The 24,690-nt window shown below is 36.9% G+C and overlaps 1 protein-coding gene across 5 annotated transcripts in view; it reads left to right on the top strand.

Annotated features, from left to right (window-relative positions):
• Positions 1–24,690, top strand: part of LOC121430748 (focal adhesion kinase 1-like) — a 139,549-nt gene that overhangs the window by 83,914 nt on the left and 30,945 nt on the right. For all 5 annotated transcript variants that reach the window (XM_041628128.1, XM_041628129.1, XM_041628127.1 and 2 more), the window contains 5 exons: positions 424–460; positions 13,208–13,281; positions 18,130–18,287; positions 21,984–22,065; positions 23,979–24,079. In XM_041628128.1, coding sequence (XP_041484062.1) covers positions 424–460; positions 13,208–13,281; positions 18,130–18,287; positions 21,984–22,065; positions 23,979–24,079 — 452 coding nt within the window. The remainder of the gene's footprint in view (positions 1–423; positions 461–13,207; positions 13,282–18,129; positions 18,288–21,983; positions 22,066–23,978; positions 24,080–24,690) is intronic.

The raw sequence follows: 24,690 nt of genomic DNA, 5'->3' as shown, positions 1-24,690 counted from the left end.
CTACATGGCTATTGGACCAACTGGTTATTAGACGAAATGGTGAGTGGACGGATTGGCAATTGGTCCATGTGGACAGTGGACGAACTGATGGTAGACCAAATGATAGTAGGCGAGATGGTAACCGGACGAATTGGCATTAGACGAATTGGAAATAAACCGTTATGATTTTTTATATGAAGGAAAAAAGCAAATGATAATACTCTCAGAATCATTAGATTGAGAGTGATTTTTCTGAATAAAAGAAGATAATAAACCACTGACAAATAGTGTGGTCTCCTGGACAAAGCCTACAGAAATTACATGATCCAGTAGGCCTACTCTATGGATTAATTGATAAAGCATGTCAACTACAGTTCAAGTTATACATAATGTAGAGCTAACCAGAATTTTTTTTTCATATCCCTTTCTCATTTTGCCCAACAGAGGGAGACAGAGCACTTCCTTCATTGCCAGGTGACAGGTGAGAATACAATTTCTTCATATTCTTTTCCGCACAGTTTATTTGACTGCCACCTTGTAAAAAGTTTAAACTTTGCTGGTTTCTGTGATTAATCCACTCTTATGTAGTCATACAGCCTACTTGGAAAACAAGCTCTTGGGTCCTTTCAGGAGAGAAGTATCAAATCAAAGCATAATTTCCAACCCGCAGTCTTAATGATCAATAACGTTGAATATGGTAAATGGTGATGATTTTTTTACCTAATTGCTATGAAAGCAAGGATACTTGTAAGTAAGCAACCAGAGGACTGACGGCTTAAGGTAGTCTCCGAGGGACCTGGTAATGAGGATTAATGCCTTACCAAAGAGCACTAGCTCACCAAGTGGGAATCGAACCCAGCAGTGGCGGACCGTGACCCGGAGGAGACAAAGCATTGGAGGGGCACTGTATTGTTTGTGAACAATGCTGTGCCCCTCCAGTGCTTTGTCTCCTCCGGGTCACGGTCCGCCACTGGAACCCGGGTTACCGGAATCCAAAACACCCGCTCTACTGACTGAGCTACCGACTGAGCGCCTCCAGTAGAGCGCGTGCTCTTGGCATGATCCGACCAATGCGGTCATGCCTTTTAAACTGCACGCAACTAGGCATTTAAGCACGAACCTAAAGTCATACATAAATCTTTGTGAAATACCCCCCCCCCACTGTTTTATGCCTGCTTTCTACACCGTGTTTGTACCCATGGATGAGTATCAATGATTTACACTGCCTATTGTTAAAAGCTACTGCAAATCCCTGCATATTACTGGCCAAAAGCAAATAAGGCAGTGAAAAATCACTGACTAAACCTCTCATGAAAACCCTCCCCAGTTTTGATGATGAATGCAGTGAGAAATCAGGGCATCATATTCAGGGTTGTTGTTTTGAATTGGTTGTATGTGATGAATGATAAGGAGGCATGGTGAAGCGACGTTCATGAAAGACATTGAGAGGCCTGAGCTGATCTACCAGATGAAGCATTTGTTGCAGGAACTGAAGACAATTCTCTCCAGACCAAAAGCCCCGTTTCTACATTGGAACTCATCGATAAGAAAGATCAATTCCACTCTGTACGCCCTATGGAACTATTCATCAAATTTCTTTGTTTTTTAGCTATTAAGCTGAGCAAGGCAGAACCGACACTGAAGTTTCCATGAGGTGGATTTTGAAACATTTGAGACAAAGAAATAATCAATTTATTAAGAAAGGATATTTTTCATTTCTTTCCGTCCACCCGCTCGCATCCTCAACCTACCTAATGGCTATTCATGACGACATGCATATACTAAGTTTACTAATCGTTTTCACAAAATATTCCTAAACTTTAAAATTCAATAACTTTGTTATCCAATTTCAATGAAATTTTCGACATTTTGCTAAGTAAATTTTACTCTATTTATTTAGATGTAAATATTTTCAGCCTGCACCATCCCTTTAAGCTTTAATAGGTATTTTTTGTATGAATTCATAAACACAACTTAAAGGAGAATGAAACCATTGGAACAAGACAGCTTGTGTGAAAACAGAAAAATCAAAGAAACAGATCAATGAAAGTTTGAGAAAAATCGGACAAATAATGAGAAAGTTATGAGCTTTTGAATATTGTGATCACTAATGTTATGGAGATCCTCACATTGGCAATGCAACAAAGATGTGTGATGTCACTTGTGAACAACTCTCCCCATTACTTTAGTATATATTTCACTTGAATTGCCTCTTTTATCACATCTATCCATAAATCATGTGTTCTGTCTACATGAGGGCATGTAATACATATTTTTTAAGAATACATCATGGATAAAGAGTTTGTATCATCATAAGAAAAAGCAAAAAGAGACATTTTGAGGGTATATTATAGTCCACCAAAGGGAAAGTTGTTCATCAGTGACATCACACATCCTTGTCGCATTGCCAATGGGAGGATCTCCATAGCATTAGTGATTGCAATATTCAAATGCTCATAACTTTCTCACTTTTTGTCCGATTTTTCTCAAACTTTCTTTATTCTTATTCTTTGATTTTTCTGTTTCTACACAAGCCTATTTGTTCCAAAGGTTTCATTCCCCTTTAAGAAAGAATTATGATCTTTCAGGCTGGCCGATTCCTTTGAGCAGGCTATCCCACTTCTATCCAGGGCTGTCTCTTCTCCATCCCAATCAGATTATGAGTCATCATCAAACTATTTTGATGAAAACCCTGTTTGATGGAAACCTTTTAAAAATCTTTTAAACAGTTTCAAACATGACTTTTCATCAAGTCTATATTTGATCAGGGAATTGTTTGTGAGAAATACCCTGATTTGGAATTGAAACTGGAAAGTGAAGTTGTTCCTTTGTTCAGATTTGTATTACTTCCTGTATATTTTTCAATCTGTGTTTTCATGAGTTAACTGACCTTTAAAGGGGAATTTCACCCTGACGAACACTTTGTTATAAAAATAGTAAAAACCATTGGTGAAGGTTTGAGGAAAATCCATTAAAGATTAAGAAAGTCATTAGAATTTCAACTTTATGATTTCTGACGTCATGAACGAGCAGCTGCCCCATATGTTATGTAATGTAAAGTGCATAAATTTCATTTCTTAATGGTTCGTGATGACTTTTTTAAAAATTTCTTTTTAGGAGCGGGTGTGAAATTATTTATGTATTGATATACTGAAGGTACAATAAAAAACACCTACAATTTTCTGAGAAAATGGCATTTCATTGATTTTTTTAAACCGTAGGATATATAGGAAAGCAGCTTGCATATTACGTCACAAATCAAGTCATTAAAATTATAATAACTATTATTCTTTGATGGAATTTATTCTAACCTTCCAAAATTTTTTTTTATAATTTGTTCTGCTATTTTACAATAAACTTTTTTAGGGTTAACTTCTCCTTTAATGGGGGGGGGGGGGAGGAAGCTTCTCTCTCCCACTCAATCTGTAGATCTCAATCTGTATTAAACTGAATCATACTTGATTGTCTTATTTGGTTGAGATTTGAGACAGTACATGATTGAATGCATAATTTGGTCTCATTGTTTTATTAATGTACTTTTAATGAGCATTGATCTTTCCAGGGATATAAATTAATCCATTCATTTGTTTCGTGTTCACAAGAGATCAATTAGTAGATGACTCTCCTCAATTTATCTAACCACAAACGCTTAAAGCACTCAACGGTAATATTATCATTAATATCATGATTAACTATGACAATGTTGTGATTACGAGCTATATTAAGATCGAATTGACATGATCTTTGCTGATTAGCTGTTAGGAGTGGGCAGTATTTTCAAGTTTGAGATGCTCAAAACATGTCAGTCATTTAAGGGCACTTTTGAGGTCATGCCAATCAATGCTAATCCATTGTAAAGGAAAATGACAACAGATTCACTCCCTATGCTTTGTTTCTTTATTTTTTAAAGAATATCCAGGCATGATATTCTCCCGACTAAGAACAGGATTCCGATTTTTTAGATAATTTTTAGGAATAATTTTTTCTTTAGATTTTTTTTTTTGCATGAAATCCTTTGCCCAATAACATTATCATGTTTGCACGAAGAATTATTCTGAGAAAAGTCATTTTTATAAAATGGCACATTTAGTGCTGCTGACTTCAGCAATTTAAGAAAAATGAATCATAGAAAACTTTTTAAAAAATTAAAAAACAACAAAATCCATGTTATTCTTTGGTGGACTTTTGAATGAAAAATGTGTCACTATTTATAAGTTTTTCTAATGTATTCCATAAATGAATACATTCCATTTGTTTTATTTTATTCATAAATCTTCTTTGAGGAGGGGGCCAGAGGTGGGCATATTATGATTACTCACACATACTGTAAAGCTTCAGAAGAGTCATGACACCAGTTGGCCATCGCCTGTTAGACCAGTTCCAAAGGTATCTCATGTCGGCAATTCTTGCCAAATGTCCCACAACGATTTATAATTTGTATGTTGCGACATAGATGCAGTCAGTTATTTGAGGGTAGTTTGGTACGAGATGCAGTGGGTTAACCGGATTTGGGGTGTTTCGCTAGGACCCCCTGGTGTTCCGTCATCAAGGTAATTGTTTTGATCAGGAGACTTCTAATCGCTCTAAAGATCCCACTTCCTCTGAACATGGTAATCGGAGCTAGGTTTACATGGAGGTGTGGTAGTTTTAGGCTTTAGGAGTTCGTGGGAAAATGATCATCCCTCTACTGAACTGTGATCATTCAATTTCGAAGGTGCAATCGTTCATTATTCAAACGATGATGTAGCATAACCTTGGAGTTCCATAAGTATCAAATTATCCTGCAGTTTTAGTTTGAACTAACTAATTGAATCAAAGCTTTTTTCACTTTATATCTTTAAGATCACTCAGTCATGACCTGAATTTTTTTTTATGACCGAAAGGGCTTCTGCTTGTTGACTGACATCAAGGTACATCTTGCTGGGCTGAAGACCATGAACTTGACCTTACAATGTAAGTTTCCAGGTCTGTCAAGTGAACATGACTGTTGACACCAAGCCAAGGATCAACATTGACTTTCATTGGCCCTGTTCTGTGATGTTGCAGAGGATGATGTTGTTGTTTTTCAGCCACTTTTCAGTATCGTTGCCAGGTTTCCGATTATCACGTACTCTTTGGTCTGCCTCCACCGTGCCATCAGGTCGGACGCATCGCTTTGTTGTCATCCATGACTTCAGATATGATCTGTTTGTGTCATCTGTGAGATTGTAGCGGTGAAGAATTGCAGAGTGAAAAGTTTTGCCCACGTGAGAGTAATTTACAGGGCTTTCTTGCGGACAGGAATTGTTACCTTTGACCCAACGCCCTTCTTTTCTCATGACCAAATGGCATTGACGGAAGTCAAGGAATTTCTTAAGCAGCTCTCGCTTTAGCCGCTGCAAAGACCTGGAATATTCCTTGTCTTCTGCTTAAAATTTTGCAGCAGTTTATCTAGAGTAGGAATTCACCAGACCTTACACAATCCTTGTTTTTGCTTAACAGCGAGGTCAGGTCACCTCCTCATTCTTTGGTGGAAATTCTGTCTTCTTCAGCCCTGTAGCGAATGAGCAGAAAACATTTCCATTAACTGTCATTGGTTGCTGATCTACCCAAGGAGTCATCAGTTGAAATACGAAGCCACCATGTTTGATAGACTTTATACCTTCATTGATTCAAACCTTGCCTATTACAGCTTGTAAGTAAACAATTACAAAATAAAGTATAATTCTTATTCTATCTGCAAAAAGAATCCATTCCCCTTCAAATCATGATTTATTTCAACACTGTGGTGCGTACCATTAAGTATGGATCCATTACTGCTACACTGTACAATATACTACAGTATAGTATATTTCATTAATTCATTTAGATGCATGCATTCAGTTTGATATTGTTTATTGTGTGGATATTGGCAGGTATTTAAAAATTGAAATTAGAATAGCAATTTAAGCCAACACTGAAGAAGATTTAAGTAGCTTCCCCAATGTTTTGCAGGTTAGAATTGTAACTGATCATTTGGGTTTATTATAGAAAGCGTCAAGCAAAGTGACACATTGTTGGCGTAGTTTTTGAAGATTTCACCAAATGAGAGGTATACAGGGATGGCACTTTTCAGACCTAAGTCTGAGTTCTGACTCCTCAAGATATTTTTGGCCAAAGAAACCTCCTTTTCGATATAGGAAAGGGGTTGTTCTAGATGATCCTTTCAGACTTTTTGATCAATTTTAAGTGACATTCCTGGGTATGCTTTATATATTTCCCTAGTATAGTTAACAATATTTGAATTTTTATACACAATAGAACTCTTAAAGGAAACCAAAACCCAAGAAGAGAAGCAATCATATTGGAAAGAGTAAAATAAGATGAACAATTAAAAAAAAGTTTCATCAAAATCAGCTTTGATATAAGCAAGTTGTGGATGTTTAAAAGTCTTGTTGTACTTTCTATGGGCATCCTCAAATTGGCAAACATCCTTCATATTGGCTGATTTTGTGAACAACTCTCCATTTGTTTAGTACACAAATTTTCAGATTTTCGTCATTATCTTTCACATTGCATCTTTCCTCCTGAGCACAAAATATGTCATGGGAAAATATAATTCACACCACATATTTTCAAAAGTTGGCAAAAACACACAAAATACAATGTTCACCGTACACCACGCATAAGAGTATCCTGCAGGCAGATGTTGTGGATGACCCAGCATACAATACTAGCCCTCTCCTCCTGTAAAAAGAATGTGTAGTGGTCTGTTTGTACCGCTATCACATCATCCTAGATATCCTGATGAATGATATCAACTTTGGCTTATAAAGCTCTTGCATTTATTGTGTGACCTAAAGAATTGCAACTCAATCAGTCATTTTGATTTTGAAACCTGGTGGGTGTTTCATAAAGCTGTTCGTAAGTTAGAGCGACTTTAAGAACGACTTGTGAACCTTTCTTACGTGCTAAATAATCACCAATGGACATTTAATGGTGAATATCATTTACCACAAAAAAGGATCACCAGTTCTTAAAAGCGTTCTTAACTTAGAAACAGCTTTACGAAACGGCCCCTGGACAAAGATGCTATTAACTGCCTTTAATTGATTTGTTTCTGTTGATGGGCATGTAGGATTGACGTCATTGTGGCTTTAGGTCATAGGAATTTAGATTTAGGAGCCAGAGACTCAGGATGGTAGCATTAAGTCTATCTCTTCCTGGGCAGTGCTCACTCTGAAGAACTTTGGAGAATTGCATAAAGTTTGGTCCAGGATCAAATCCAAACCGTGACTTGAGTGTTTCACAAAGATTTATTAAAGTATGAGTAAAAATTGCACTTTCAGTTGCATGTGGTATCATATTATAATGCACCACCACATTAGAGGATGCCCACTACTGCATAGTCATCATCAGTGTTACATATTAGAAACTGTGTGTGCATTGATGTTAAAATGGTACACTGGGCTGAAAAATAATATTTTAATCAAAAGAATAAAATACAAAGAGCAAAAATGCTGAAAATTTCATTAAAAAACCTAATGAAAAATAATTAAGTCATTGAATTTTAGTATTCAGCAATAATTTATGGGAAAAAAACACTTATAATTTATGCATGCCATTATGAGTACATTGTATGGAATAGGTTCAATAAGTTACACATAACTTTGAGTGCAACTTCTAGCATAACTTGTCATCCTGTCTTAATGTAAGCAAGAGATGTCCTAAATTTTCAATTTTAAATTTTTTCATTAGTATGATTGCTATAACTTATCAAATCAAGTAAAATATTGAATTTTCGTTTTCATGATTTTGGAAAATTATCCACATTTTTTCTTATTTGGCCCTTTAAACAGTTGTCCTTTTTTGACATGTATATAGCATCGGCTACAGTTGAGCTCAAAGGAACTCATGCACCCTGGCCATATGACATCATGTGCTGATGATTAATCATGTAGCTGCTTAAACCCCATTTCACAAAGGGGAGAAAATAATTATAGTTGTAGAGTACGTGTGACAATCCAACGCAAAACCACAATATATCACACAAAAATGAGTTGTGGAATTTTTGTAAGCTTTAACGAGCAGTTCCTAAAGTTTCAAACTTTTCAAATGTGTTTTGAATTATTAAAATTGACTATTTAAGTACAAGTGAATATAGAAGAAAGCGAGAGCTTCAAAGAATAATGATAAACAGGGTTTGAGTTAAGGCTAACTCAAGGACGAGATGAGCATACTGTTGAATACTGTATTAACGCTTTTTAAAATGTTAGTTGTTTAAGCTTGTTACTTAGAGCAAGTTATTTAAACTTTTAAACAATTGTTTTAACTTTTTAATATTGTTTAAACCATTTTAAACAACTTTTTATAAGGGTTTAAAAAACTTTTTAAAAAAATTGACAATAGTTGCAAGAATGACAGGCTTAAACAACATGCTTGAAATTTCAACAGTGTTTGATCCAGAAAAAAAAGATATCAAAGAATACCTTTTTTTTAGTCGTTATTTTTATTACTCTTTCAGATAACTAATTTTCACATTATGAAGACCAAAATACTATTTTGGCTGTTTGCAGAGAACCTACATGTAATTTGTGTGTGATTCAGAGCACATAACACAAGTTTATTGGAGCATTGCACGAAACTTGCGATCAATGGTAAATCATGTTTGGGTCCTAATGTCTCACAAGTGCACTTGATTGCTACTCTTCTTCTTGCTGCAAGGAATACTCATTGATATGCTATTGTTAAAATTGATCCATGTCATGTAATTTGCAATTGATTGCAAATATTTTCTTGCAACAGCCCCTATGGCCCGAATTCACAAAGGTGGTTTTGAAAACTCATGGTTAAATCCATGGTTTGTGCAGACTTCCTTTATGAGTTACGCTTCATTTAGCGCGTATCGGGCGCGTGTATAGGAAATGTCCAATGCTGATGCTCGATTTTGTCACAGTGCGCCAAATTTGATTCCTGTTTCCATGGTTAGATACGCTATTCTATTCATGAGTCCACTGTTTGAAGAGTGCAGTCATTAATTCAAAACAAAGGACTCATGATGAATAAAATAGCATGGATAACTATGGCAACAGGCGTCAATTTGGCGCATTGTGACAAAAGCGCGCATCAGCATTGGACATTTATTAATATACATGGTAAAATAATTAAGCGTAGTTTATACAGGAAATCTGCTAAAACCATGGACTCAACCGTGGGTTTTCAAAATTACCTTTGTGAATTCGGGCCTACATGTATGTCTTCATGATCTTGGCAAATAACAGTGAGCCCCTTAAACAGGAAGTTCAATGAGGTTTAGACGAACACCTTCTAGTCTGTCTTGTGTTTCCATGTCTCATGGAAACCCAATGTCTCGTGTCCCCAGCGTGTCTTCTCATGTTCAGCATAAAGGACTGGTGCAGGGTATATCTATAGCTGGGCCTGTTTCATAAAATTTGTTATAATGACAAATTCGCAATAACAGTTTAAAGCTACCGAAATCATTCGATTTTGATTGGCTGATAGTAAACTTGTTGATATTGTCAGTATGTTATAATAACAATTCTTTATGAAATGAGACCCTGTTTTTTTTCATGGACATGAAAAGCTTCCCCCTTCGGAAAACTCATTGCTTTCTTCCTGTCCACAAATAGTTCCGGTATATTGCAATAATTTTGCTCATATTGTTCTTTGAAAGGGCTTTTAGCATTTTTATTCCATTTGATACAATCGATTGAAATGTCCAAGGAAAAATTGATAAGAAACTTAAATGGCTCCTTTATGAGTTCACAAGATATTAGATTTGTGACATTGTAATTACAGGATACATTGGACCCTATGGAAGTTTGAGGGCTCTTTTTTTTTTTTTTAGTTTTCCGTGGCTTTTTCATGCATTTCTGTGGCAAATCCACCTGGCTAGAGCCCCAGTGTGATTTCCCCCTCTTGTTCTTGATTTCTACATGAAGTCCATGGTTAAAAAACAAGACATTTTTGTTTACTTGACATGCCATTCTGTTTAATACCCCTTTCATAAAACTATCCTCCACTTAGCCGCCTAAGAGTAATGCGGATAATTCAATAAAAATTGCGTTCACAAACTCCGAAAATAAGCCGCATTATTTTTACGAGCGCCCGTCCTGAAAAAGGCGTATAATCGTCATGACAACTGGACATGCCCCCTCCGATGCGGTTGTGTTGGAAAAGGGTGACCTTGTGACCGCACCATGGCAATTATCCGCATTATTTGGAAATGCGTTCATAAACTCAAAATCTTGTCCCGATGCTGCTATTATGCGGATAATAGCAGCATCAAAATAATGCGGATAACTCTGATCCTCCAATTTTACGACCAAATTATGCTGCTATTAGCCGCATAATTGGGTTTCTGAAAGGGGTATTAGACAGTGCTCTTATCAAATTGATTTTCATTTGCTCTTACTGTTGCCTGTGCTCTGAAAAAATCTATTCCTGAGGCCCTAGTATTTATTGCATTTTTTATTTATATTTTCATGTAACTCACTTCCTGTTCTCTTCTATAAAAACACTGCATCTTCTTTTCCTCTTTTCTCCCCTCTTTAAAAACTTTTTTTTACTCCTTCCCATCCTTCACACACTTTCCACCCCCTGGCCCTTCCTCTCTTTTGGTACTCTTATCTTTCGAGATCATTTGTATTTCTTAACTATCTACAACCACTTCCTGCATTCATTCTATCCCACTTTTTTTTCTTATGCTGCACTTTCTGTGCAGTTCACAAAATAGTATCCCAGCACTGATTGATTTTATCCCCCCCCCTAGTCTTTCATACCCATGTTTTCAAACATTATTCCTAAAAAATATTGCTACCTGTCATCTTGAATACATTTCATATTCCAATTCATTTGAATGTTTTTAGATATGTAATCTTGCTTTGCTAAATAATTGGCCCATCATTGAACTGTGAATAGTGTATCAGTAGAATTTGTGAACTTCAATGGGGACATTTCCAATCATTAGAATTTGTTCTCAATTAGTGCGAATTTATTTCAAGGTCAAGTCCACCCCCAGAAAAATGTTTATTTGAATCACTAGAGAAAAATAAAACAAGCACAACATTGAAATTTTCATCAAAATTGTATTATGACATTTCAAAGTTTTGCTTATTTTTCAAAAATCACTTATATTCTCAATTCAGTGATCTGCAAACGAGAGAGTTAATGATGTCCCCAATTTCTATCTTTTTTATTGTGTGCATTGTACAATAATCAATTTTTCACAGATTTGACAATGATATACATTTGTCCAACTGTAAACATATTTATTGCTTAAACAAGGAAATGGATGGAGAAATAATATACAGAACAAATACAATTACAGGGATATTTTTTTCTGTATTGTCTGTCTGTTTCCTTATATATATCTTGTGTTATGGCTTCCCCAGTTCCCCTCCCCAATGGTACTTATTTTAGAGCTGTCTTCTTCATTTTAAGCATAATTATAGATTTTACACATATCACTCTCTGGGACCCCTACACTTTCCACCTCCAATTTCCTGGGTATTCTACCTTGCGGTTTTCTCCCCTTCCCATTCATTCCCTTTCATCCAAACACAACATGAAGAGAGATAGTAGGGAGAGATAGAGCGTACGAAAGGCTAAACTAGAATCTAGTCACGTCATGTTCGTGGTTCGTGCCCCCGGTCTATCCCTCTCCAGTTCACCTTAGCCATCGGGCAGTCATCTGAGTCAGTCATGCCCTTTGTGGCTGCAAATGATCCCCTAGCTGTCATCCGCCTTTGATGCATCCCTCTAGCTCTGTCAGGGCTAAGTAGGCTTCAGTGCATAGCTAGTTTGTAAGGTTCATGGATATGGGTTGTACAGTACAGTCTGTGTTTATCAACAACCACTCTAATCTCAAATTGGAAAAGATCACTGAGTGTCTGACTCTCTGTTCTCACCTGGATTGAACATAATTATACATACATGGACACTGTGCCTGGATCGATGATTAAATTGGAGTGTCGCTTTTCTTTGTGACTTTGTAACTCCACACTTTCTTGCTTGTGGAAGCAATTTTCAATAGGGTGACACTGGGTTGTCTAATGAAATGGTGATGCGGCAGGAGCAATAGTTGATTGAAACACATGGACTGTCAGTTGATTTCCCTGTAACTTTGTCGCTTTCTTCACATAAAGCAATTTTTAGGTTGATGCCATTTTTTAGGTCGATGCCGGGGAAGTATTCAGTGATTGAAACACATACATGTAGACCCCCTCCATTTAGCAGTGGTTCTATCCTACAAGAATACACGAGGAGAGTGAAGTACTGGCTGATGTGCTGGATACTGATGTTCTAAACTCGTAACAATGACTTTGACTTTGGCGAACAGATCCTGGATGCCTTCAAATTTGTGACTGAACTAGAGTTACCATCACTGTTCCACCCCCCATTATTTGGTGACTAGAGAGAATTTGTTACTAATGTGATTAGGAGCAGTATGTTTTCCTTGTATTGATGTGCATCTTTTAAAGAAGTTGAGGTGTTCCCCTCTCCCCTCTGATGTTCTCCTAAAATGGATTCCATGAAGTTAATTCAACTAAGTATACTTCTAATTTGAAATAACTTTGACTATTCATGGACTTGTATTAAAGTGAAACTGGTTCAAGGGATCAAGGAGCACATTTTTAAAATAGGAAAGAGACAAAGAGTACAAACATAGTGCCTTTGAACTCTTGATGACATTGCACTTGGACTGCTGCCAGTGTAGTACCAACTACCAAAACATTTGTGATTTATTTAATATGTTTTGTTAATATATGTTGTAGCGTGATGAACATTCAGATGCTGATTAAACCCTCATGTGTGAGCCAAAAACATGCAATTGACTCAATTACTAACCAACCACTATTGACTGGATTCTGCCCCTCATGCCGTTTGCTTTTTCTTATTTGCAAATTTGCAAATGCTTCAGATGCCTTGATGGGTGTTACATGTATATCAGCGAGATGATTTCATTGGATAGATAGTTTGCAGAAGGTTGGATTCAGTAATGCCTCTATTAGAGATTTTCATGCATAATATTTGATTTTGATTTTATGGCAACATTGCAAGGACCACCATCGCCATGGAGTTCACAAATAATAAATGAACGATAAAAACATCTTAAACAGAGAAGGGGCATCTTTGTGAAAGCTTTTGTCACTTGAGAAATGCTGGACAAAATGGGTATGAAGAAGGAACGTTTACACAAGAAGTGGCATTACTTCATTGATTGCTTCTTTCATTGTCTCACCTACAGCCGGCTTCCGTCAACCGAGGGTAGCAATGAAGTCACCGTCAGCGGACGTAAGAAGATCCCCACCGTCAAACCAGGTACGTCATTACCCTATTAAACAAATGACCAAGATTGCCTCCTTATATATGTTTACTTGCGTATCAAAGTTGTGTTTACTTGTTGTGTATTTGATTCATGAGGTAACTAAGTTCAATAAAATACTTGAATATTATGATGTGGTATCTAAATTTTCATTGTAAATTGTAATAATTTGTAGTTAAGGAATTCATACTTTATCTTTCGAACCCTGATTATGAGTCCACTCATCAATAAAAAATACAAAATTTCTATACCACATTGCTGTTAGCTAATCAGAATAGAAAATTACCACATTTTCAGTAGCTTCTAACAGTCTGTCACGTTGTCATGTGCAAGACGACCTGCTCTCACCAAGATTATTTATGGTGGCAGCGGTGGGATTTGAACCCATATGCCATGAAAAAGGAACTGTTTTACATATCTCAGAACTCACTTGTTACCATTGATAACATTCAAAGGAACTCTGCTGGCAAGAATACAGTGTACCACAGTGTGGTCCATAGTGTGCTCACAGTGTATTCACCATGTGCAACAGTGAAATTATTGTGACGCTTTAAAAATTTGAGCATGTAACAGTGTGAATCACTTTTCTTAGTTCACAGTGTAAACACACTGAACACTCACACCATATTGATGTCCACAGTGTGGAATAGTCTTCACACTGTTATGTTTAGCTTTTACACATTGTTAATTACATCTTCACATGGTCCACTATGTCTATGTGAACGCACTCGCTGAACACACTGATGTGAAGACACTGAACATACTGATATGAACACACTGATGTGAATGCACTGTGAACATACTGATGTGGAAACACTGATGTGAAAACACTGATGAGAACACACTGATGTGAACACACTGAACACACTCATGTGAATGAACTGTGAACACACTGATGTGAATGAACTGTGAACACACTGATGTGAACACACTGTGAACATACTGATATGAACACACTGATGTGAATGCACTGTGTACATACTGATGTGAACACACTGATGTGAACACACTGATGTGAAAACACTGATGTGAAAACACTGATGTGAACACACTGATGTGAATGCACTGTGAACATACTGACGTGAAAACACTTTTCAATGTGAACACACTGATGTGAAAACACTGATGTAAACACACTGATGTGGACGCACTGTGAACACGCTGATGTGAGCTCACTGTGAACATACCGATGTGAACGCAGTGTGAATATACCAATGTGAACACAATCGTTACGAGTGCTGTGTCTTTTTTAGCATGGAAGAATTATTAATATTAACATGACCATGTTTCATCAATCTAGATTGGCAAGTGTCAATCTACTGATATCCTACCATTTGATTGGCAGTGAGATAATTCTAGCAATACCTGCATTTGTTACTGATAATAAAATTTTAAAAATGGGTCCTGGATGGCCATTGGAGATGATAGAAGAGTATCATCTTCCAAGGATCAACTGTCCCATGACAGGACATAGACATGGTCAACCCTGACTGAATAGGAAAGCAGATGAAATCAGAGATACCTGGAAGAGTGAATGATACAACCCTAGATTTCTCGAATACAGAGGCCTAATGCAGAAAGAGTTGTGTTTGAATAGAATTCAAGAAATCAAACGCAAAGTCCCAAATACACGCATCTGGGAATGCATAACCTAAAGCTCAGTAATTGATTTTTTTTACGTTTTGTCATGCCCAGTATTCCAATAATCAATGTAATGCAGTCGGATTTTTATTTGTGTACATAGTCCTGATTGGTCAATATCAAGATGTGTTTGATTTTTGGAGTTCGAAGTTTTTTTTTGCAAAAAAAAGCCAGCAGTGCATCATAGTAGATGAAAGAAAACTACGACTGAAGCACGATGAGAGGTTATAGCATTGGTTGTGTCACACCCTCTTTAAGTCTCGCTGCATCAGACGCATCACTTAAAGTTTAGAGTAACAGTAAAGATATATCACTGCAGCCTCCACCTTGACTATTGGCTACTTTAGTGTAGGAGGGGAGGGAATAAAATGGAAATGTTGGATGATGATGTTGATGATAGTATCATGAACTCCCTGGGTGATACCGTCACTGTTATCATAACCAAATACAGGATGCTACTCATGTTTGTTAATTTATTTGTTTTGAGAAGATCACAATCCTCTGTTGATGTGTCTTCAACAACATTAGGAAGATGTTCGGCAGCTTCCTAGTGGACAAATAGGCCAATGTAGATTTTCCAGGGAATATTTCATGAAGACACCAGGGCTCCGTAACACAAAGATTTGCAATTAATCACTAATGACCGGGGTAATAATATATCTGTAAAGCGCTTAGAAACGTCGTTCCGATGGATTAAGCGCTATATAAAAGCGGATTATTATTATTATTATTATTAATTTGAAAGAACGATTCTGATTGGTTCCTAGTCAGTAAACTGTGCAAATTGCGCATACAACGTAGGTCTTGATAGTTCATTTCATTTATATTAGCGATTAATCGCTAACCTTTGTGTTAGGGAACCCTGTTCAATTTTTTTTTCACTCACAAATAGCTCTCAACCAGTCAGCTGCAAGGATTTCAGTAGCTTGTTACATTTGTCAGTGAAATCACTGACTATTTCCTTCAAGAAACACTCCCCTGGTACATGTGTGAAAGAATTTGAGAAGCTGTGGAAAGTTTTGAGGTCAATGTGACTTTAAATCCGCAAAATACATGCCAAGTCCAAGGGCATGGATGAATTTGGTCAGTGTACAGGTGTAGCTATCCCGGGTTGTGGAGAAGGCTCAAGGGACAGTCTAGTCCCTGAATATCCCCAGGATCGGATCCAAGGATTGGTTGCACCTTGTTATTGTCCTGTAGCCTCAGTTGATTAATAGTCCAATTGATTAATCATTCTTTTATAGATTTGTTTGTTTGGTTGTCCACTTATTTGTTCATTCACTTCTTCATTCATTTGTCTATCCGTCCATCTGTCCATTTTTTTGTTGTCCATTCATAATACGTTTGTCTGTTCATCCGTCCATTCATTCTTTATTTATTCAATCATCCATCCATCTATTCATGAGGGTGATGACTCCTTCTGTTCTACAGCTGAACTTCCAGTAATACAAAGGCTGAGGAGTTTTATAGTATTTGTCCCTGTGAGAGTGAATTGCTGAGACTGCAGGGATACAGAGAATGATTTATGTTGTTCTCTTCCTCCTCTGAAAGTGATTCACTTCCAAGGGGTTTCCCTTTAAAGAAATGAGGACAGGTCAAAACGAGGGCAGAAGAGTCGCAAGGACCTTGATTTTAACAAAATGGTGTAATCATCTCATTCTTTCTTGCCATTTCTTTGCATAGGATATCTGAGTTCCGTACGTCTTATGAAATTTTATGATTGAGTAGATCAAACCATGGAAAGCCAGCAATGCCATCATCTATAAAATTAATGCTTTTTTGTTCAAAATGTTTTATAGATATGATGCATACTCATAAATTCATTGTTGTCCTGACAATTAGTTTACTTCTCTTTGTTTACATATGGACATTGTGCAAATTTCCTGTAGAAAAAATCATGACATTGATGGTTTTCCATATAGGCCTACCTGTACCATGTACATGTAATTGAGGTTGATCACATCAATCGCAAGTCTTTGTAAGATGGGGCACTTGTTTGTGCACTTCATCAAATGAAAATTTGGTTTATAAGCAGTTCATCTAATCACAAAGTGGTTCAGGCCAATCTGGGTTGATCATATGGACGAAATGATGTTAGACCAAATGGAGGAGTATGGACGTTAGTCTATGAGTATAACCCTAGTGAAAATTAGGCAAAATGGTAAATGGGCTACTAAAGTGGCAGTTAGACCATGAATGGTCTAAATCAAATAACTGGTGTTAGGCAAACTTGAAGGCTGTTCTCACTACGTTCCTAAAACTAGTTTAGTGGAAACTAGTTTAACGCGTCGTGAGAACGGTCATAGCGGTCTTGGAAGCGATCTTCCAAACCAGTTTGGAAAACCACCTCGCGATGTAGTTTTCAAGATCGCTTTGCCTCGTTGAAGTGGTTTTAGCGTAAGTGAGGACACAACCGTTCTTCGGGAAGCGATCTTCGCTCATTTTTAGCGTGCTATACTCCACACGACAGGTGTAGAATGCCTATGCTGCGGTTTCGAATTTCGCGCAAAACGTGTCACCCTACTGAGAGCGTTTCCATAGCAACAAGAGCACTTTACGTGGAGTGATTTTGAAAACCACTTTCGTGTGATCAAGTGGGAACGCTAGCAAAGCGATCGTCCAAAGTGGTTTCCTGAATCGGCTTCCAGTAAACTAGTTTTAGAAAGCGTAATGAGAACGGCCTCTAGGATTAGACCAGGATTAGATTTAATGGAATGAAGACAAAGCGGGGTAAACCAAGGCCCCGTTTCTTTTAAGACTTGTTGTAATAACAAATGTGCATTTTTTTAAACAAATGTACTGTCAGCCAATCAGATTGAAAGATTTCAGTAGCTTCTAACGGTTATTGTATATTTGTTATTAAAACAAGTTTAATGAAATGGAGTCCAATAACTGATGAAGCAACCTTTTTACAATAGGTATGGAGCATGTTACAAAATAGGTGATCATGGACTAGTCTCATTGAGTATCACCTTTATATAAAAGGTGTTTGGAAGCTGTAAATTTGTTTTAATTGATTGGATGACTGTTTGAGATTTACAATGTAGCATTGTTCCTTAATTACTACTTTTCCTGTATAAAGCTGTACCCTGAAAACTTGACAGCTGGACATTCTTAAGCGGCTTCTAACAATGTCACTGTAATGAATATGATTCCACAATACATGTATTTAACCTCTGTATCTCTTCTTATTTTGTCTTCAGGTGGTCTGTCCGACGATTATGCCGAGATCGTTGACGATGATGACTACGCAATGCCGGCCGCCAAGGACTATGAGATATCGCGTGAACTGGTCACTCTCGTCGAGACCATCGGCCAGGGCCAGTTTGGCGACGTCCACAAAGGCATTTATATAGATCAGGTAGGGGAATGTTAATTAGCTCTTTTTCCAGTATAAATTTGTAATTGGGATCAAATAATGTTGGATTAAATTATACAAAGCATATCTCTGAGACATCCCCCCTATATCCCCCCTCTCTCACTCTGTCTCTCTTCCTCACCCCCTCCCTCACTTTCTAGCCTCCCCTCTCTCTTTTTCTCTTTTTTAATTTTATGTCTTTTATTTCTGTTGAATATGCCAAATATTTAGTACTGCATCTTGCTACTCGTACTTACATGTAGATTATATTTTTATCTCACTAGCCATGACATGGCAAAGCAAAAGTAGAATGGTGAGAAGTTTGGAAAAGGGAATTATTGTTTTAATAAAATATGGCCAAACAAAATTTCAGAATTTTCTTCAAAGCATAATCAGCTTATTTTCAGCCTCTGTGATTTATTCTTTTTTGGTATCCATGCCAATGGAATAAATTATATAGTTTTTTATTAGGTTCAGGTTGGATGTAATTGTATAGTCTTTCAAAACCATTTTGGCTATTTTAGTGGAAGATTATGTATTCAGCATATATTCATTTCCCCTCTCTATTTCAATACTCATAGTAAATTTAATTTTTATTCAGCTACACGAAAGATTTCAAATAGATATAGAAAATCAAATGACTGATTATTGGTTTCACTTCAGGGCCCTATTGCCTAGTACCAAATGATTGATCGTAAAGTTAACTTGTGTGACTCATTCCACATAATGATCAATGCAATCAATTTTCAAAAGCAGCCCTAAAATCAATTGCAAAACTATATGTATAACAGGATCCAGATGCTATCTCAACCCCAGTGAAAAACGATATCCAAGCATATGATGCACGTACAGAGTATCTCTTCCAGTATTGCTGTATAGGATTACATTAAAATGACACATCTCATGAAATAAGGGATAGGAATGAAATTGATCCGAGTAGGAAGCAGTAGATACATGTAGCTGAGATTAACCTAAGCCAAGATTGTTAATTATTTATCTGGATAAGCCTCAAGCCTGATGGTAAGCTGACCTTGGCCCTGTAGGACAAAGCTTTGCAATTAATTGCAAAGGAACTGTTCATGATTGCCTTGCATTGACTACTCTATACAATCAATCGTAAAAATGATGGTATGATCAGTCGGTAAGCTTTATGCTACTGGACCCAGTAACATTTTGGCTTGAGGTCTCAAGACCCCTTTGCTATTTTAAGCTTGTTGAACATTCCTTTTATTTAAAGCAGAAGAATTGTCATGCATTCTCTTTTGGTCGAAATCTATTTCATATCAAGAAAATGATAGAAGCCAGTGTGTAAAATGGAAGACAATAATTGTTGCACAAAGACTGAAATATTTCATTTTTTCTAGTAAAAACAACCCATGATACGTACATGTAGTACTGAAACTGAAAAAAGAATACAAACAATTAATACAATATTTTATTTTTAGTGTTTTTTCCCCTTCTTTTTAATAGATCTTCTGTAGACTTCACGAAATATACATTTTCCCCTATGTATCATACTTATGTCTATTGTAGAAATGTTGAAAAATTTTACCCAAAATGATTTTGGCCATCCCTATTTCTTGAAATAAAAATTCAGTGATTTTCACTGACTATTGTAAAAAGCTACCCAAATCCTTGCTTCTGATATTGGCTCAGTTCAAATCAGTCGATGAAATTTGCTGAATATTTGATTCATGTATGTCATGCTCCTTGCATACAGATGTGTTTGGATCAAGCAGGTCATATGAACTGTGTTTTGTGACAGTGCAAAGTCAAGCCATGTCAGACATTCTGGCAAATATTTACTATTAGGTTAATCAAATTCAACTTACAGCACTTTTGGGCATAGCCTGATCATTCTTGGCCTCTTTTTTCTGAATTCACTTGCAATAATCAGTCACTGTTTTTCTCTTGGCAACAAAATCCCCCTCTTGATTCTTTTTTTTAATACTAAAATCATGCCAAGTTTTAGACCATGTTTGAATTTGTCAAAGCAAGCAGGCAGGGAGGTGGGTGTACTGTCCAAGAAAGAACTTTGAGATGATTGTCATGTTTTGCTTCTAACCAGTTCGGAAGTTGTTGCTTCTTATTTTGTTCTTATAGATTGGTTGGTTTGGTTGAGGAAAACATTATTTATACAGCTGAAATCTGGAAATTTATCTATTTTTCTGTTTCTCAAATTGGCAGTAATCAATATTTCTATTGAGTTTCGTAATTTGAAAAATAGAATATGGATTTAACATGATATCAACTTGATGTAAGATGATTATAATATATAAATGAAGAGTTGCATTTTTAAACAGTGATGTCATTGTTGTCACTGCAGTGCCAGATCTGCTCAAATTAAACAGCTTTTAATTTCATGTAGGAATTCTCCATTTGCATACTTTGCTGTTTAAGTTTTATGGTACTGCTAGAATTTTTATATCGTTTTTTTACCACATCATATCAAAATAACCTAATTACACCTGTGCAGAAACTCTGAAAATAAAAGTACATCCTGCTGTTTAAGTTTGCCTGCTAATGTTTGTAAGAAAGAGTTTGGCATTACAGTTATTACTTTCAACATTATCTCCGCCAAATCCCCATGTTATTTCCATCTTCATGAAATGTAGATTTTCCTGAAAAAAAATAGCGGCTGCTCATCATTTCATTCTCTTATAAAGTTGATCATCCATGCCAATCGCCATTTCCTTGCATGTGAAATGGCAGACTTTAATCTGGTTGGTTTTTGGCATTTCTATTTTGTTCCTTGCACAGGAAGCAATCACTTTTGCAAAATGACAAAAGATTCCATCATCCTAAAGCCCCGCTTTGCTGTCCTCACATTTTCTAAAACCTGCTGTCATAATCGATAGGAAAGACTTCTCTCCTCTCTCTGATTTAGCCCGTTTGAGGTTTTGTTTTTATAGTACTTTGTTTTTAGGGTCTCTCTGCCCCTTATTTGTCCTCTGTGTATGTTCATGCCTCTTTTACCCCCCCCCCATATGAGTTTCTAAAATGTGTCTGTCATTGTCTGTCTCTTTGTCATCCGTCTTTGTCCTTACTTCTCCTCTCTCTGTTTTTGTTTTTTATTCATCCCTCCTCCAATTGTTCTTCTCTCTATCCTTCCTCTCCCCTCCCTCTTCTTCTTCCTCCTCCTCTCTCCCACCCCCATTCCACTCTCCATCTCCCCTCTCTCTTCTCCCCTCCCCCATCCGACTTTCCCCTCCTTCCCTTCTACATCTCTCCCCTCTCCCCTTCTTCACCTACCTTCTCCCTCTCACCCTCCCCCTGTTTCCCCTCTCTCACCCCCTTCTCTATTTATCTCCCCCTCTCCTCCCTCCCTTCCTCCAATCCCCAATTTTCACTTATTTTCCCTGTCCCTTGTATCTTCATATTCCATTATAACTATTAACAAAATATTACCAATTTTTTTTGTTGCATTAAAAAAAGTTGCCCATGAAATGGAAGAAAAGCCCCAAATATTCAGCAATCACCCCAATGTGAAAAACAACCTTTGAAAAAAGAAAGAAGAAAAAAAAAACCAATTGCCTATCCTGGTCCAAACACCCTAGGTTACCATCTTGGCCAATTTGAATCAGACTCAAATATATCTTACCCCATTGGGGCATTTTTAACTAATCAACTTCTGATGTGTATCGTTCATATATTTTATGGTCTTTGATGCTTGAATTAATTTTTCTTTGTGTCTTTCAGGATGAGAAAGTCGAGGTTGCTGTCAAAACATGCAAGGTTGAAAGTACTCAAGCACTAGGAGAAAGATTCTTAGAAGAAGCATGTAAGTCCCTACTAGGACTTGTCTTCAAGTGTTTTTCAAGTGTGTCCATGCACTACTACTTGTACTTGTGGCTTGAGAGAAGCATAGATTCAGTTGTAAATCTGGGGTTTTGTTACAAAGTCTAGTTGCGATTGAACAAGAATCAATTTCAAATTTGTGTCAGATCAAACGACTTACTTTCGGTTTTGGGACTAGGTCTGGATTGAAAGTCAGTTTCTTGCAAGCCCTGTAAGAGCGAGAGTCTTTATATGATTGGCTGTATGTGAAACTATTCTTACAATGTGACAAGTAGCTGTTAAGTAGATCCAAGTAAAACCAAATATTATGCATCACTTGCATAGCAATACAAATGTCTTGAAGTGCTCTATATTAATACCATGGGTTGAACACTCCTACCATCAGAAGGTGCTTGAGAGTTCAAGGAATTTCTTCCTACAATACCCAGGATGGAGAGTGGCAAAGGTAGATAAACGCCTTGCCAAATGACCCAAGTGCTTCGGTCGGATTTGAACCTGGGCTTTTGGCTCAAAGTCCAGAGACTTATCGATAGACCCACAAAACCAAATACTTTACCCTCCAAACGAGGCACACAAACTCATGTAATATATTCCCTCTTTGTCAGTTTCAAGTCATTTCCTTTTCCATAGAACATTTTTGAAGAGTTTTAGACGTTGAGTCACTGACCGCTTTAGATCGCAATTGTTCGAGCAGTTGTCTAGCATCCATTGTGTCGTGCATAGCCAAAGGCACTATTTTGGGCGAGTAGGGTTTTCGAATATAACACTTTTAATATCCTGGAAGATTTATGTACCTGCTGACTTTGCCAAGAGTTGAACATGAGCTTAGAATGACCTCTGGCCCACAATTGCCAATGATTTGTATCTTGTAATAATAATAATATGATATACAAATAGCAAATAGGCATGAGTGCGATGGTGCGAGATTTTGCATGTGGTGAAAGAAAGATGCTTTATTCAACAAGGCGGTAGCCGAGTTGAATAGAGCGTCTCTTTCTTTCACCGAATGCAAAATCTCGCACCATTGCACGAATAAGAATATTCGCTGTTTGTGTTGTACAACGCCTCGGAATTTAGCCAAATTATGAAAAAAACAAAAAGTTTTTCCCCGCAGTAATCTATGAAAAGTGAGCAAAAAAATCGAAAGCGAAAGCAAAATCCCACAAGTGCACATGACCTTGGGCAGCATTGCGCATTTAGCCAGTGGGCTTATACGCGTTTTGCACCTTCATTTTACTGAGCACAATGAATTGAATGGTATTGTGACGTCACCTCTTAAAGCTGTGCAACGGTACATTTTGGATGGTACGTCTTGTGTGCAACGGTACAAACGTTTGACATTCAGCCTCTCATTTGCTCGCGTACACTAAGTAGGCGTTGTACAATCAATAACAATGATATGATAAATTTGTATAGCGTATTTTTCTAATCTAAATATTTACAGATGTGGCAAGGATTATAAAGTGTGTAAAAGGAAGATTTGCACATACTGGGTATCTGTGTCTCCATATTCAACCGAGTATCTAGCCAAACACCAAGGCTTTTTACTTTTTACTACTCTACTAATTGGTTCTACTTTAGATTCTCCATATCCACTTTCGCAACTTGTGTTGGATGTTCCGACAATGAGAAATTAAGTTTTCTTTTCATTAAGCATGAGCTTATGATGAAGCATCCAGGTACGGATGTAGTCTTCCAAGATTGAAACATTATTCTCTAGTTGATTCAGATCAAATAGTTAAAATTTCAAATCTTTGATGAATTTTCCCCAAACTTTGGCAATATTTTTTAATTATTTTTTCTGGCTATTTTTATAATATATTCATATGATAAAGTTTTTGTCAGGGTGAACTTCCCCTTTAACAACTTGTCTTTCCGTCTTTTGATCATCCTCAGATATCATGAAACAATTTGATCATCCTCACATCATCAAGTTAATAGGAGTATGTACGGATCCACCCATATGGATCGTTATGGAGCTAGCCCCATTTGGAGAGGTAAAAATGAATCCATCAATCTTTCACACAATGTCTTACATGTACATTTAGGCCTGTTTTCTGAACCAAGGTTTATTTTAAGCTCTTGACTCAAGTCAGTAGCCATGCAGAAAAGGTCTTCACCACCAATTATAGGCCGTTTCCTACCCCAAAAAAACATTGGACCCCCACCCCCTCCAGAAAAAAAAGTCTTCACCACACAAATTTTACATTGTGTCATACCTAAAAAAAAAATACACAAGCAAAAAAATAAAATAAAAAGTCTTCAAAAAAAATTTAGGGGGGGGGGTGGGTATCAAAAAGTTTTAAGGGGGGGGGTGTTTGTACCCCTGTAACCATCCCCCTGCTTACGCCACTGACTCAAGTTGTGGTTTGACTATGAATAGCCAAGTGTGACATAGATATCTATAATTGAATGATCAATTTACAATCACATTTGGCATATAAATCATTAGAAATTGGCTTGAAATGATGAATACGATTGTTTTCTTCATCATCAAAACATGGTATGGATTTTAGTATAAACAAGAAGCAGTAAGGTTTGATTACTTTAAATCATATTCTGTTTATTAAAATGTTCTGTTGTATTCATAATTTTTGTCTTCAAATAA

This window comes from Lytechinus variegatus, chromosome 17 (assembly GCF_018143015.1).
Source record: "Lytechinus variegatus isolate NC3 chromosome 17, Lvar_3.0, whole genome shotgun sequence".
In the NCBI taxonomy this organism is placed as follows: domain Eukaryota; kingdom Metazoa; phylum Echinodermata; class Echinoidea; order Temnopleuroida; family Toxopneustidae; genus Lytechinus; species Lytechinus variegatus.
Note: the sequence above shows the minus strand (reverse complement) of the source record. Positions and strands in the feature narration are given on the sequence as shown.